Source organism: Calliphora vicina, chromosome 1, assembly GCF_958450345.1.
Source record: "Calliphora vicina chromosome 1, idCalVici1.1, whole genome shotgun sequence".
NCBI classification, from domain to species: Eukaryota; Metazoa; Arthropoda; class Insecta; order Diptera; family Calliphoridae; genus Calliphora; species Calliphora vicina.
In genome coordinates this window covers 134,513,545-134,529,372 of record NC_088780.1, presented here as the reverse complement: position 1 = coordinate 134,529,372, position 15,828 = coordinate 134,513,545, and the positions used below count along the sequence as shown (strand labels likewise).

General features: G+C 29.6%; 1 protein-coding gene across 1 annotated transcript in view; it reads right to left on the bottom strand.

The window, feature by feature from the left end:
* Window positions 1-5,889: 5,889 nt before the first annotated feature.
* LOC135952999 (serine/threonine-protein kinase 32A) overlaps window positions 5,890-15,828 on the bottom strand; it is a gene marked incomplete at its 5' end in the record, with an annotated part of 44,365 nt that continues 34,426 nt past the window's right edge. The window contains 3 exons of the mRNA XM_065502723.1: window positions 5,890-6,552; window positions 7,930-8,111; window positions 8,299-8,424. Coding sequence (XP_065358795.1) covers window positions 5,890-6,552; window positions 7,930-8,111; window positions 8,299-8,424 — 971 coding nt within the window. The remainder of the gene's footprint in view (window positions 6,553-7,929; window positions 8,112-8,298; window positions 8,425-15,828) is intronic.

Here is a 15,828-nt window from a genome sequence, read left to right as displayed (position 1 = left end):
TACATAATTTGAGAACTAGAGCAATTTTAAAGAATTTATGGATGGTTCCAACAATTTGTATTGTTTACTGGTTCAACATTTTTAGTTAATTTTTTGTCATGATATTTCTGCCAATTTTTTTGAGCTGATTTTACTAATTTTCAACAGCAAAAATTTCAGATCATTAGAGTAAATATATAAGTTTTGATTTAGTCATAAAAATGGCTAAATGAAAATAAAAAGGCTAAAAAAAATGACTGAACGATTTTTTAATTTGTTTCAATAATTTTTTTAAAAATTAAGCTTTTTCGAATTATTCGAAGACCGGTTTTTAGAATATGACGAATATTTGACAACTCTAATTGTCACTTACAATACGTAGTGAACGAAAATATCGTTTTTCCAGTTAATATCAAAAATACCAATTCTTAATTCTTCTTAAGTTAAAAAAATATCCAGTCTTTACCTTTATAATTAATATTTTATAATAAATTTCCAAACACATACTTATATTTGCTTTAACACATTTATGTTTTATTTTTTATTGTTAATGTTAATTTGATTTTATTTTTTTTTAAAAACTAGCTGTTCTATACATTTATTAAAAAATAGGATTTCATTCAATTTGATTTGTTAAAATTATTACACGAGTAGTATTTAGGTGGTAAATCTTAATTATTTTATAAAATACAAATAGTACATTTACAAATATCATTTAAATAAATAATTAAACATTTTTGTACAACTTAAGTTAGTGATGCCAAATAAATAACGTGAGTATGATAAAGAAGTCGTTTGTCATTAGCAACTAAGTTTGAAGTTGAATTGTCAGTTAATAATATGTGTAATCGATGTTTATTATGGGGTCTTATAAAATAATTTATAATTAAAAAAAAAACTTTTAATAAAGAGTTTAAAACTCGAACCTTCGTATCTTGTTATTCGTGCGGTTAATTGGCAAATTCGATTCGATTCGAAATACATAATTGATATTTTCATTTATGAATAGATGTTTTGAAACAACTTATTTAGAAAACTTACATACATATATGTACGTGCTAAATTCGTAATTTATTTAATTTGTTTAGGTCCACTATATTTTGTTATGAATAGTTCCAAAAGATAATGATTTCAGCTAATAGTTTTTCAGAAATACTGTATGTCAGTGTGTTTGTAAATGCAGGGGCGCATTTTGTAACTCGTTTCGAGAAGAAACTCTTTCAAATTTGTATGTTTTATACATTGGCGGAGTTCTGTATTAAGTACGAACAGACAAATGCAAAAATTTCACAGCAATCCAATAACAAAATGCACACGAGAAGCCTTAAATTGTTGTATTTGCAATGGTCTCCCCCAACTGTTTGCATTAAATGCTGGATGCTAATTCTAGCATTAGTAATCGAATTAAATTTCGAATGTTTCTTAGCTTTCGAGCAAAAACTCCATAGTTATCGAATGCAATCATTATAAATGTTCATCATTCACTCGACCGTATACACCCAATAATTTACCCTTGTTCTTCAGAAACCATGTGAAGGGTTATTATAAATTCTTTAAATTTAGGAGCTAAAAACTAAGCCCAATTATGGAAAAAAAACATCCCCGGGAGTTTTTTCCCTTTTCTCATTTTTCCTATTCAAATTCTATGTTAAAGAAACGAAAAGGGAAAAAACTCCCGGGGATTTTGTTTTTCATAATTGGACTGTAATATTTTTGCATTCATAATACAATTCTGATGCATTTTTGATAAATTTCTACCCTTTTAAAGTCCGAGACAAGAATTTTCATAAAAATTTCACCAGGTTTCTCATACAAAAAATAAATTTATTTTAGTTTATTATTTTTTTGGTTTGTATCATTCAGAATATTGTACAAAATTCGACAAAGCATAAAATATTTGGTCAATTCATAAGTTCTCTTATCAGTCATATTGTCTTAATATATGTATCACGACTCGGAGGCTCGGCTTAACCGACTCTTAGACATTCGGCATAGCATAGCATTTTTTGCTTGAAAAGCAATAAAATCCATTGTGAAATATTAGGACATTATGACAATATAACATGATAAGAGACCTTGTGAATTGACCAATTATGTATTGATATCTTGTAAATCTGTGGAACGATTTTTTTGATTCGGGAACCTTATGAAAGTTTATTATGTTCTCCTTATATAACTTTTTTTTTTTAATAACAAACACAAACTGCGAAGCGTTTTGCTTGTCTACAGATAAACCCAGAGTCTCTGGCGGGAATCGAACCCGCAACGCTCAGATTAATAGTTCAGCACACTATCGATTGGTCTATCGGGGCACCCCCATAGACCAGTCATATGGCAATTTCATGTCATCGTACGTGACATTTGTACGCCTATGAAGTAGAATAGATTTTGCAATAATAAGAGTCTCTGAAAAATAAGTTGGTCTCTATGTTCTATTCAGAGAGTACTATATTTTAAAAAAATAATAAGTACTTTCGAAATATTGTTGTCCAAAATATCGAGCGAAATAAAGGTATATCGTATGTGCCATAAAACGGACGAAATTTTGAGGTACATATAAAAATATGCTAAAATGTGCGAATAGTGAGAGGCGTTATTTTTTCTTTTAATTTATTAGACTAAACAACATATTTCTCCTCTACAATCCGTCATATTTAAATGAAAACAATCTTTTGGTGATTTTATAATAAATCAAATTTAATATCGTTCGTGACATATCGTACGCGACAGATTTTTTTCTTATAGTAAAACAGTATATATTCTGTAAATATAATATATTCAAAAACTAAAAAATAAATAACAAAATATACATATATTCGGTTTCAAACACCAAGGTGATAATAGCAAAAAAAAACATCAGAGTCCAATTCATTTCATACTACATGCTAATTGTGTTCTTTGTTTTCGCCGCCATCTTAGCCAAAAACATAATACAAATTAAATTAAAAAATTAAATATTGTCAGTTTAAACTATTATTTTTGCCCTTAAAATGTTGTAATAAGCTCTAAATACCTTCACATAGTAAAATCCTATTTAAACCATCTTGCAAAAGAGTTTGAATGGTTTTTGATTTTTCAGTCTTGGTTGTCATACTCGTGGTATTGCCCATATTTTAATATAAAAGTGCATTCTTATTGCAAATGCATTTTTCGTAACTTTTTACCCTTTTGATTCTGGCATTTGTTTTTACTGTAATAATATGTGAAATGTTTAGTTAACAGCGCAAAAAAAATTATTCTGAAACATAAAGGTCTACTGCATAGGGTACAACTAGAGGCGCAACTGAGAGTAACAATAATTACTCTCTTCACACGTACTTGCGATATGTGAAGTCAACATACTTGTGAGAGAATTAAACACATCAAAATACTTTAAATTTTAACTTTGATTTTTCGACTAAATACGGACCGAACCACTTTATTACATTTCTACACATTTGGCAAATTTTTTGATTACTTTGCAGTAAACGAAAAAAAATATTTTTTATAAATTTTTGACACTTAATTTTATTTGTGGTAGAATTTAATTTATAGAACAGAACATAGAATAACGCATAGAACGAAAGGAGAGAGTAAAATATTACTCTCTTTTAACACATACGAGTGATACAAAATACATGCAATACATTCTCATGAATTAGGTTTCTGACAACAGACTTAGGTTTTTGGCTCTCAGTTAATTTTTTTGGAAAATGGTTCAACTGGTTTCTTCATGACGAAATAAACTTGTCACCTTCGGAACAAGTTATATGGAATCGTTACGAAGCCCGAGCTCCTTCCTGGGAACGATTCTGGAACCAGTTTGCTTGGAATTGCGACCCTCGGAATTAGTTTTACGGAAGCAATAGATAACGCTAACACACCTTTTTAAGAACGGTTCTAGAACCAGTTCTTCCATCATTGTTTTTTAATCGAAATTATCATGCATGAAACTAGTGCTGGGAACCAGATACGGAATTATTTGTAAACTTCATTAGATTGCAAATAAAGTATTTTAAAATGTTGGCTTATTAATTATTTGATATATTTAACCTCTATTGAATTCTGTTTTTTAAAAGCCTAATGTCCAAATACTATACGTTCTTATGTATATATTAAAGAGCAATAGTTTTCATTGAATTTATCTTGACAAATAAAATTGATTGTTTCTTAAACTAAATTCAAAGTTTTTTTAAAGGTTCCATGAAGTTTTTTCGGAACTAGTTAGAGTTCTATGGAAATAGTCAAGAACTAGTTCCCATTAAACTCTATAGAATTCTTAAGAATAACAATATTGTTCTTTCGAACGGGTTCTAGAAGTAGTTGCGATATCACTAGTTCTATGGATGTTATCAAAGAATCTGAAGTGATTTTGGCTATAGTCATTCTAGAACTAGTGATTTTGCAACAAGTTCCAAACATTTTCCTGCACAGAGAAAACTGATTCGTAGTAGCAACCGAATTTGTTGCCAAGCGAATGAATCGGTTGCACACATAGAAATTTTTGGTTTCTATTAACAGAAAGTTAATAGAATCATTCGATTGGCAACAAATTCGGTTGCTATCACGAATCTGTTTTCTGTGTGTGTATTCAATTTTAGTATGAGAAAATGTGTGGAACATTTGTATAAAATAATCTTTAAAATTAGAACAAAATTTATGAATTTAACAATTTAGTAAACAAAACATTTCCAATTTTATTATATTAAAAAAAAATGGTGAAAATCAAAACATTTTTCAAAACTGTATTAGAAAATTGAATTTGCATTATGAAAATGCACTTTTATATTAAACTTTACTTAATAAAATAAGCTGATCAATAATGGGAACTTGAACTGGAATCATAAAAAGTACTAATTTTTGTTCGCAATAAAGTAGTTTGTAAGCGATTTATGTACGTAGTACTAACTCGAATGGGGCACGACTTGAATCCCGCGAACGTCAACCGTTTTAGCTTGTTAATTTAGTGTCTTAAACACTACACCACGACCTGGATATTTTGTTAAGCGTTTGTAACTGGTGTCGAATTTTGTCACTTTTCAAAAATTGTTAATTAGATCGTTAGAAATATTAGAAAAATTTAAAGTAAATACATACATACATATGTGTGCCAAATTTGTACAAAGTCTGAAGACCAACAGTAAAAAACTGACATATTTTTATAAATCTTTCTACACATTTTATTCGATATCGCACGTTCGAATAAATATTCGCTCGTAAACGAATGCGAGAATTAGTCCCCCTGAATTCCGCTATTGCATTTCGGAAATATCGAATTACACAGTAACCCCTCAGTAATATTGCGTTGCTGGTAGCATAATTAAAGTTTAGAGTACGAAAAAGGATTTTGATTATATCAAACATATTTTGATGAAAACGCTGCCAGTTATGTCATACATTTCTGTAAATCACGCTGCAAAAAGTTGCAAACAACAAATGTAATTCAAATTTTCAATGAACGTAGAAAAGATAAGTTCTTGGAAATTTTTATTTTATAAAATCCTTTTTTTTTATTTTCTACATCATTAAAATATTTATTTTGTTTCTCTTATTTGAGGCGCAAATTGAAATTCAGTTGATTTTTACAATGAATCACAGTTTATGAGTCTTAAATTCTAAAAAATGTTTACATAATTTAAAAAATATTGAAAGAAAAATATTTATAAATTTTAGGACAGAAACCTGGAAATACATACATACATAGAGTACATACTACATACATACATATAAAATATTTACAAATAGTCGAATTAAAGAACTAAAATCTTTTATACATTTATTAAAAAAAATTACATATTTTGATTTTCTATTCACAAATTTGTTGCTTTATTTAGGTGTGAGTATGATGAAAATCGGAGACTTTCATTATGTTTGTAGTGAAACCTTTTAAATTAATTTTTTATTTAATTTAAAAAAATATGTTTGTTCCCCTTATAATGCTCCACTAATTTGATGCTTAGGTGAAGGTGTACGATCAATAAATTCTATACTTTCGGGAGTTTTTGATTTTCTCGCACCGGGTCTTTGACACTTCGTACACATTTGCAAGGTGGATCCTAAAGTAGTCAAAGTTTTCGATGAACTAAAACTGGAATTTGATTTTGTGTTGCTATTTAAACTGGAATTTGTGGCTTTTTCACAGGGATGTTGTTCCGCTATAGATGACGTTACTTTCAATGTTTCTAGCAGTGGTGTCTCCATAATGGGCGCTAAACTACTGACCACTGAATTGGCCATGGCTTCTTCCAATTCCTTTTCCCATTCGTTTTCTTTCTTCTCCATGTCCTTGCGTTTGAGTTCTTTGTAACGATTGTATACAATGAATTCCTTAACGAGCGTCGGCTCAGGATCGCTGTCACGTTGTGCCGAACGTTGTTTGGCCAAACGTTTCTTCTTTTTGTGTAGAGGGCGGGTTTCGACAATCATTTCTTCTAGTTCCAGGCAGGGATCACAATTCAAATGATCTTCTGGTGGCTTAAAGGGAGGTTTCGTTTCCTTTTCGAGCACATCTTTGAATTCGATATGACGAAGTAGGGGTGTCAGTTGTAATTCTTGTTGTGAACTAATGCGGCCTCCAGGATGTACGCAGAGTAACTGGAAATGAAAGGAAAAGTGTAAGAATGTTAATTGGTCATTTATTTTTGGGTAAGTTCGTAAATGTAGTAACATTTAATCTGTAACATTTTCGTAAAAGAATACTGAAATCAAGGCGCTTTCATACAAGATGGATGTAGTGGTCGGGACAATTCTCGCGAATTTATTAATTTTAATTTTGACATTCACAAATAATTCTTTCACTCTTGAGTATGTTAAATTCCATATACATACATATGAGGAACCCCAGAACAAAAGGTACTTTTTTGAAAATTTAAAAATTTTGGGAAATTGTTTTTTCTAGAAGATTTCAATCCAAATATTATAAAAATAACAAAAAATCAATTTGTAAAAATATTCGAAAAAGTATCTTTTGTTCTGCGGTTCCTCATGTGTACATATAAAAAATTAATAAATTTTACCGAAATTGCCACGGCTTTCACCTACTACGTCTTGACTCAAATTGATTACATTTACGAATTCGTTTTTATACCCTTCACCTTCGTGAAGGTTCTGTCTGTCTGTTGAAATCAACTTTCCGAAGTCCCCAAATAACTTACATACTTGGTTGCTATTTAAAATCGAGAAAATCGGTCCACAAACACGCAGAGAAAAAATATAGTTGGGCAAGGTTACTGTAACCATTTCCATATTGTTACAAGTTTTTTAACTATATTATAGTCACAGTAACCATTTACATGATTGTGGTAACCATAATATGGTTAATTTACGATTCACATGATTGTATCAACCATATATATGGTTACAGTAAACAAATCTATGTTTTTGTATTAATGTATGTTATTTGTTTTTTATAAATTTCGAAATATTTAAAAGGTTTTGGCTGGATCTAATACATTTATTTTTATTATCAAATTTATGTATATTTATTGTTGTCCCTAAATTATTAAGAATTAATTGACCTTTTTTTATTTTTATTATTTATTTTCAACAGCATTGTTAGTTTTTTTCATTTTCATAAAAATTTTAAAGCCTTATTTACAAAATTTATGGAAAAATTACGAAAAATTGTAATGTAGGGCACCTTAGTAAGCTAATTCATTGCAAAAACTAAAAATGTTTGCTCAGAGAAATAAAGCATGGACATTTTTCTTTTAAACTGTGTCCTCAAAAGTAATGAAAATCGTGGGTCTTGGAAAAGTTATGAAGAAAACTCCAAAAAGGCCGACAAACCCGATTTTTGGCAAAAACTCGACTTGAGCGACCTCTAAACCTCTTCCGAAAAATCTAAAAAAAATCTCAAAAATACTTTACCCTATAAGCTTTCAAATTAAGCTTAAGCCCCAACAAAATTTTGTTTTGGGACATACATATATAAAAATACTTTATAAAAAAATTATGCATCATTACATTTACCTTTGTTATTAAATCAACAAAATGATGACTCCAGTAGCGTGGATAATGTACTGGCGCACTTAAAATATGTTTCACTTCCACTAAAGCTGTATTGGAATGAACTGAAAAGGGCCGGACATTGGCACGCATTTCATATGCCACCACACCCAGTGACCACCAATCGACCGGAAACGTATAACCAGCTGTTAATGAAAAAAAAAATAGGAAAACAACAAAATAAATAAATAAATAATGTAGCAGCGTTTTCATTTTTAATAAAAGTGTATGTATGAATGATATGTTAGTTTGTGATGTTGTTTATTGGAAAACAATAATTCACTTTGCAATTGAAAAGTTCAATCGTGTCAGTGTTTTTTGTTCGATTCTTACCCACTTCATCCAGAGCACACATAAAGACCTCCGGTGCCATATACGGTTTTGTACCAGACATACTACAGGCGAGGCCATCCATTGCCAGTCTTGTTGCGATATTAAAATCAGTCAAATGTGCATGACCTGCGGTAATAAATTTAAGAATTTGTTAACTATATACGTTTTACTTCTTTTTTTTCTCTGTTTGTATTTTAATAACGTTTTCAAAGGACATGATTTATGGGAAACTTTAGTAAAGTTAGTAAAGGTTATATTTAATCAACACTCGTGAGAATGTAGTTTAAATTATTTATTAAATTAGTGGTATGTATTTAAATTGTATTTTTATTAATTTTATTGAAATTTAAAACAAGTTCAAAAATTATGTAGTTACTAGCGGATACCCAGCGTGTGCTACTAACTACTAGGGTAGTTCGAATAATTCGAATAAGAAATTTAAAATTAATCGATTTATTCGAATAATTTAAATTATTTTAAACAAGTAAAGAATGAAGCTTTGATGTAGGTTTTGTAATATTTTATTGTTAAAGAAAAAACAATAATGTTAACGTTAATGTTAACAATTCATGTATTGATAATGTTAAAAAACATCCGATAACAAAGTCCAAAAGTCCAAAGTCAAATTCAATTTTCATCAGAAATATTCTGATCAGATTCCCTCCCGAACAATCTACAAAGCAATTGACTAGCACACCCTTTAGTTTCCGTTTTGGATCTAAGCTTTAAAAAATTTGAGCTAGTTGGACATGATCCTGAATTCAAGTACAACATAAACGTATTAAGAACTTTTTTATGTCGTTCATTAATTCAAATTTTAAGATTAGTAACTAATTCTTTAGAAAATTAGCGATTCTGCTAATATTTCGCCAGCATATGTTCACACCATCTTCAGAAATCAGAGTCTATAAGGGACACCGGTAGAAACATTTTTTGTTTTTATATATATAGAAGAAGAAGATTTAAAAATACGTTTTGAGTAATCTTCTATCTTCTATCTATATAAATAAAAATCAAATGTCGTTCGTTGATAATTGCATCAGTAGAGAACGGTAGGACCGATTTAGACAATTTTTTTTTTAAAATGTTGGTCATAGCCCATCTTAGGTTTTTACAAAATGAAAAATTGACCACGCCCACTTTTACGCCCTCTTTTTTCAATTTATCTAAAATCGGAAAACGGCTACATCGATTTTTTACTGAAAGAAAAATTGACAACGACAATTTTTTTCGATATAACTAAAATCGAAGGACGCCTGGACCGATTTAACAATTTTTTTTAAAGTTCGCAATACATAGTCCGCAAAAGTTTTTAAATAAATAAGAATTGTCCACGTCCACTAATACGCCCACTTATTAAATACATCTGCAAAATACATCGGTCTGTGATCAATCATATTTCAGACCAAAATTCAATTACTTATATAAAAACTCACAATAGCTTAAATCGATAATAACTTGGTCAATAAGCGTTTAATCAAGAAAATGACCTCGATCTGTGATCACTCTATTTCTGACCAAAAATAGATTTTTAAATTAAAAACTCAAATTATCTAAATTCGCTGATAACTTGGTCAATAAGCGTTTAATCAAGAAAAGGAGCTCGATCTGTGATCACTCATATTTTTGACCAAAAATCGATTTATTATATAAAAACTCAAAATATCTAAATTCGCTAATAACTTGGCCAATAAGCGTTTAATCAAGAAAACAAGCTCAATCTGTGATCACTCATATTTCTGGCCAAAAATCGATTTTTTATAAAAAACTCAAAATATCTAAATTCGCTAATAACTTGGCCAATAAGCGTTTAATCAAGAGAAGGAGCTCGATCTGTGATCACTCATATTTTTGAACAAGAACCGATTTTTTATATAAAAACTCAAAATATCTAAATTCGCTGATAACTTGTTCAATAAGCGTTTAATCAAAAAAAAAATCGATTTTTAATTTAAAAACTCAAAATATCTAAATTCGCTAATAACATGGCCAATAAGCGTTTAATCAAGAAAAGGACCTCGATCTGTGATCACTCATATTTCTGACCAAAAATCGATTTTTAATTTAAAAACTCAAAATATCTAAATTCGCTGATAACTTGGCCAATAAGCATTGAATCAAGAAAAGGAGCTCGATCTGTGATCACTCATATTTCTGACCAGAAATCGCTTTTTTATAAAAAAAACTCAAAATATCTAAATTCGCTAATAACTTGGAAAATAAGCGTTTAATCAAGAAAAGGAGCTCGATCTGTGATCACTCATATTTCTGACCAAAAATCGATTTTTTATATAAAAAATCAAAATATTTAAATTCGTTGATAACTTGGTCAATAAGCGTTTAATCAAGAAAAGGACCTCGATCTGTGATCACTCATATTTCTGGCCAAAAATCAATTTTTTATAAAAAAACTCCAAATATCTAAATTCGCTAATAACTTGGCCAATAAGCGTTTAATCAAGAAAAGGAGCTCGATCTGTGATCACTCATATTTCTGGCCAAAGGTCATTTTTTTATAAACAAACTCCAAATATCTAAATTCGCTAATAACTTGGCCAATAAGCGTTGAATCAAGAAAAGGAGCTCGATCTGTGATCACGCATATTTCTGACCCAAAATCGATTTTTTATAAAAAAACTCCAAATATCTAAATTCGCTAATAACTTGGCCAATAAGCGTTGAATCAAGAAAAGGAGCTCGATCTGTGATCACTCATATTTCTGACCAAAAACCGATTTTTTATATAAAAACTCAAAATATTTAAATTCGCTGATAACTTTGTTAATAAGCGTTTAATCAAAAAAAAATCGATTTTCGCTAATAATTTGGCCAATAAGCGTTTAATCAAGAAAACAAGCTCAATCTGTGATCACTCATATTTCTGGCCAAAAATCGATTTTTTATAAAAAAAACTGAAAATATCTAAATTCGCTAATAACTTGGCCAATAGGCGTTTAAACAAGAAAACAAGCTCGATCTGTGATCACTCATATTTCTGGCCAAAAATCGATTTTTTATAAAAAAACTCAAAATATTTAAATTCGCTAATAACATGGCCAATAAGCGTTTAATCAAGAAAAGTAGCTGGATCTGTGATCACTCATATTTTTGACCAAAAACCGATTTTTTATATAAAAACTCAAAATATTTAAATTCGCTGATAACTTGGTCAATAAGCGTTTAATCAAGAAAACAAGCTGAATCTGTGATCACTCATATTTCTGGCCAAAAATCGATTTTTTATAAAAAAAACTGAAAATATCTAAATTCGCTAATAACTTGGCCAATAGGCGTTTAAACAAGAAAAGGAGCTCGATCTGTGATCACTCATATTTCTGGCCAAAAATCGATTTGTTTATAAAAAAACTCAAAATATTTAAATTCGCTAATAACATGGCCAATAAGCGTTTAATCAAGAAAAGGAGCTCAATCTGTGATCACTCATATTTCTGGCCAAAAATCGATTTGTTTATAAAAAAACTCAAAATATTTAAATTCGCTAATAACATGGCCAATAAGCGTTTAATCAAGAAAAGGAGCTCAATCTGTGATCACTCATATTTCTGGCCAAAAATCGATTTTTTATAAAAAAACTCAAAATATTTAAATTCGCTAATAACATGGCCAATAAGCGTTTAATCAAGAAAAGGAGCTCGATCTGTGATCACTCATATTTTTGACCAAAAACCGATTTTTTATATAAAAACTCTAAATTCTAATATCTAAATTCGCTAATAACTTGGTCAATAAGCGTTTAATCAAGAAAAGGAGCTCGATCTGTGATCACTCATATTTCTGGCCAAAAATTGATTTTTTATATAAAAACTCATAATATGTACATTGATTTACATGTATTCTGTTGTTGCAAGTCTTAGGTTTTTGACAATAGACTTATATTCTTTGTCTCTCAGTAACGCTTCTATGTATATTTTATTCTATGACCATAATATTCATTGTACATATTTCAAAATCAAATGTAAATCAAACTATACGTTTTTTTTCTTTTTAACTATTTTTACCCATTTCAAAATGCTTCTTACAAATTCACAAATCGAACACAAGCATTTTTTTAATTTGGACAGGACAACGTCTGTCGGATCAGCTAGTTGTGAATAAATTCTAAAATAATCAAATCAATTTTTATGATCGATATCTCATTTTATTGCTATCATATAAACCTAAATAATTTATGCCGTTTTCGATCTTTCATGAGTTTTTTAAAACAAAAAATATTGATATTTTCACGTAAAAAATATTTTTGGTTGCTTCAATTTGTAATTATAACTCCGAAACTACTGAGCCGCAAATACTACTGAAAACGCAATATATAAACGTATTAAAGGTTATGTAAATTTAAATTTTTCTAAGTTTATTTTAATAATATCGGACTAACCGTTTTTGAATTATCATTAATTATGTGGAGAAACGTTTAACAAAATTTATGGCTTTTCTTAAAATTTTAAAAAAAAAAAATCTCTCCATAAAATTGAAAAATTTCACCATTTTTGTATTTAGGTAGCCATGGTGTATAAAATCTATATAGTGGTTATTCAAGCTTTTTGTTTTGCTGTTGACCTGTGTTGCCAACACATTTTGTATTATTTACAAAAACTATTTCAGTAACAGAAACGAAATTAGAAAGACAAAACAAGAACAGCTATTTAAGCAGTGCTGCATTTCTTACCTTGTGATAAAATTTGAAAGATGTAGCTTATTTTCGGGTTCTTAGGGCAACATTATTTAAAAAAGAAAAAAACACAAATATCGGTAAAAGGCAGAATAAAGTCATCATTTATGCCAGAAAAGAAAACGCCATAAAGTTGCAATCAAATACAATTTTTTATTAAAAAGAGATTTTATGCTTCCGAAACATCTATAACTTTCTAAATGGCGCATTTCTTAATAAGACCACCATCTACTGAACATTTCAACCCAATCAGCCACTCTTGTGTGTGTTTTTTTGTCTAGTTGGCATTTATTGTTAAACGTGTACGTATGATTAATTTTTATTGTCAGTTCGATGTTAATCATACGTTATGTATGACTATTTATTATTCAGTGTTCGTTATAAATTAAACCATAATTTACATTTTAAGTTGCCAACATCATTTCAAATATTTCTTCTTCTTCCCCCTCCCTCTTAGATGTTGTCCTTTTTTTTGCCGCAGTGTTAAGATGAAAATAAATAAAAATGTCATGTTCGTAGTGTAACATTTTATTACAAAACATTCACACATACTCTTGTAATCATACGAGTATAATAGAAATTGAGTTTAAATTTTTTTTGGAAAATCTAGTTCATCGAATCAATTGCATGGTGTGAACACTCGTAACTGCAAGTGTGCGTGTAAACATAATCAAACACTTGTGATAATACCAGAGCATCATGCATATATCGATACACACTTTCATATTTAATTCCCCATACAATATAACTACCCAGCAGTTCCAGGAGACTGTTCCGAACTAGTTATTTTACCCTTTATTTCGGATGGGAACTAGTTACTTCAATAGTTACGTGACTAGTTATTTTAGTACGTCACGTTAACATTTTAATTACAATGAGACTGTCCGATAGCTGGTCCGAAGTAGTCAATGCATTGGATCACATACTGGTTATATAGCGTCAGTTAATTTACTAGCTACCTAACTGGTTACTTGATCAGCTACATAACTAGTTATTTTAACATGTACGGGTGCTAATTTACCACAAATAGTCAGCTAAAAAGACTTATCATTGACAGTTCAATAAACGATTGCTTGTAAACAATCCTTCCTTCGACAACTCAGCAATAGATTGCTTCTTTTGGCTAAAATTACTAAACAAAATAGACGTTTAAAGTGACTTCACTATAGGTTACTAAGAGACATTAAAGTGACTATTGAGGTCACGCAATGTTACAAGGAATATCAGTATACTTAAGCAAAACGAAAATAAACTGTATGAGAATTATATCAACACAATTTGTATAAAACAATTTGTACGAATTACTCACAAAACTACACTCTAGATTATTTAGAGACACTTAAGTGGAAATTGTCTTCACGCTAGATTACCTGGGATGTATAAAGTAACCAATTTTCTTCTTTCTGCACAACAAAGACCCAAATATATATTGGAGTCAGCCAATTGATAAGACATTAGTGACAATTACTGTCTATAAGGGATACATTGACTACTTGCTTAACTGCTAGGTACTTGAAAATTAACCCCACACACACACACTTTCAACAAATTTATGTGATTTTGAATTTGAAAAGATTATATTCATATGTACGTTAATGCTTCAAGGTTATTGGGATGATTTTCGTTTTCAAAAAAATTTTAATGTAAATCTTTGAATGGTGTAAAATATATGTTTGTATCTGCTCATATGTACAGTTGCGAACCAAATAATGCAGTACATACCACAAAATATTGAAATATTTTGACAAACAGAAGAGAGTGGACATCGAATATATTGCCTACATGCAGAGAAAAAATATAATTGGGCATGGTTACTGTAACTATTTAAATAGTGTTACAAGATTTTTAACAATATTATAGTCACAGTAACTATTTACATGATTGTGGTAACCATAATATGGTTAATTTATGATTCACATGATTGTATCAACCATATATATGGTTACAGTAAACAAATATATGTTTGTGGCAACCATATTTATGATGAATAATTTTATCATAATATGTTGTTCTCAGATTATGATAAGCCTTCAGCCGAGAGCAACATGATATAATAAGTCTTTCATCATATGAATGGTTGTCAAATGTTTTGTTTACTGTAACCATATATATGATTGATACAATCATGTGAATCGTAAATTAACCATATTATGGTTACCACAATCATGTAAATGGTTACTGTGACTATAATATAGTTAAAAAACTTGTAACAATATTGAAATGGTTACAGTAACCACGCCCAACAATATTTATTCTCTGCGTGTACAGCCTGAACTTCCAAATAAAACAAGTTTAGACCCGCCAGTTCACAAAATATTGCTCTATTTGCTTGCAAACCAGTCAACATTCTGCAAACCACTATGTATTTTTGTTAATAGTGGCTTTTTCCTTGAAATTCATTCTGCGAAATCTGCTCCTTACAGTCATGTCGCTAACTTCTAAATTAAATTCTGTTTGTATTTGCTTGACAAAATAAATGGATAGTATTTGATGATTCTGACGATATTTCGATTGTCCTGAAGTGCTGTTTTCCGTTTGCACTCCCTACACGCATAGAAAAATTATAGTTGTGCATGTTTACTATAACCATTTCAACATTGTTACAAGTTTTTTAACAATATTACTGTCACAGTAACTATTTACATGATTGTTGTAACAATAATATGGTTAATTTACGTTTAACATGATTGTATCAACCATATATATGTATGGTTACAATAAACAAGTACATGTTTGAGACAACCATATTTATGATGAATAATTTTATCATAATATGTTGTTCTCTGATTATGATACTCATAAGCCGAGAGCAACATAATATGGTAAATCAATCCTTCATAATA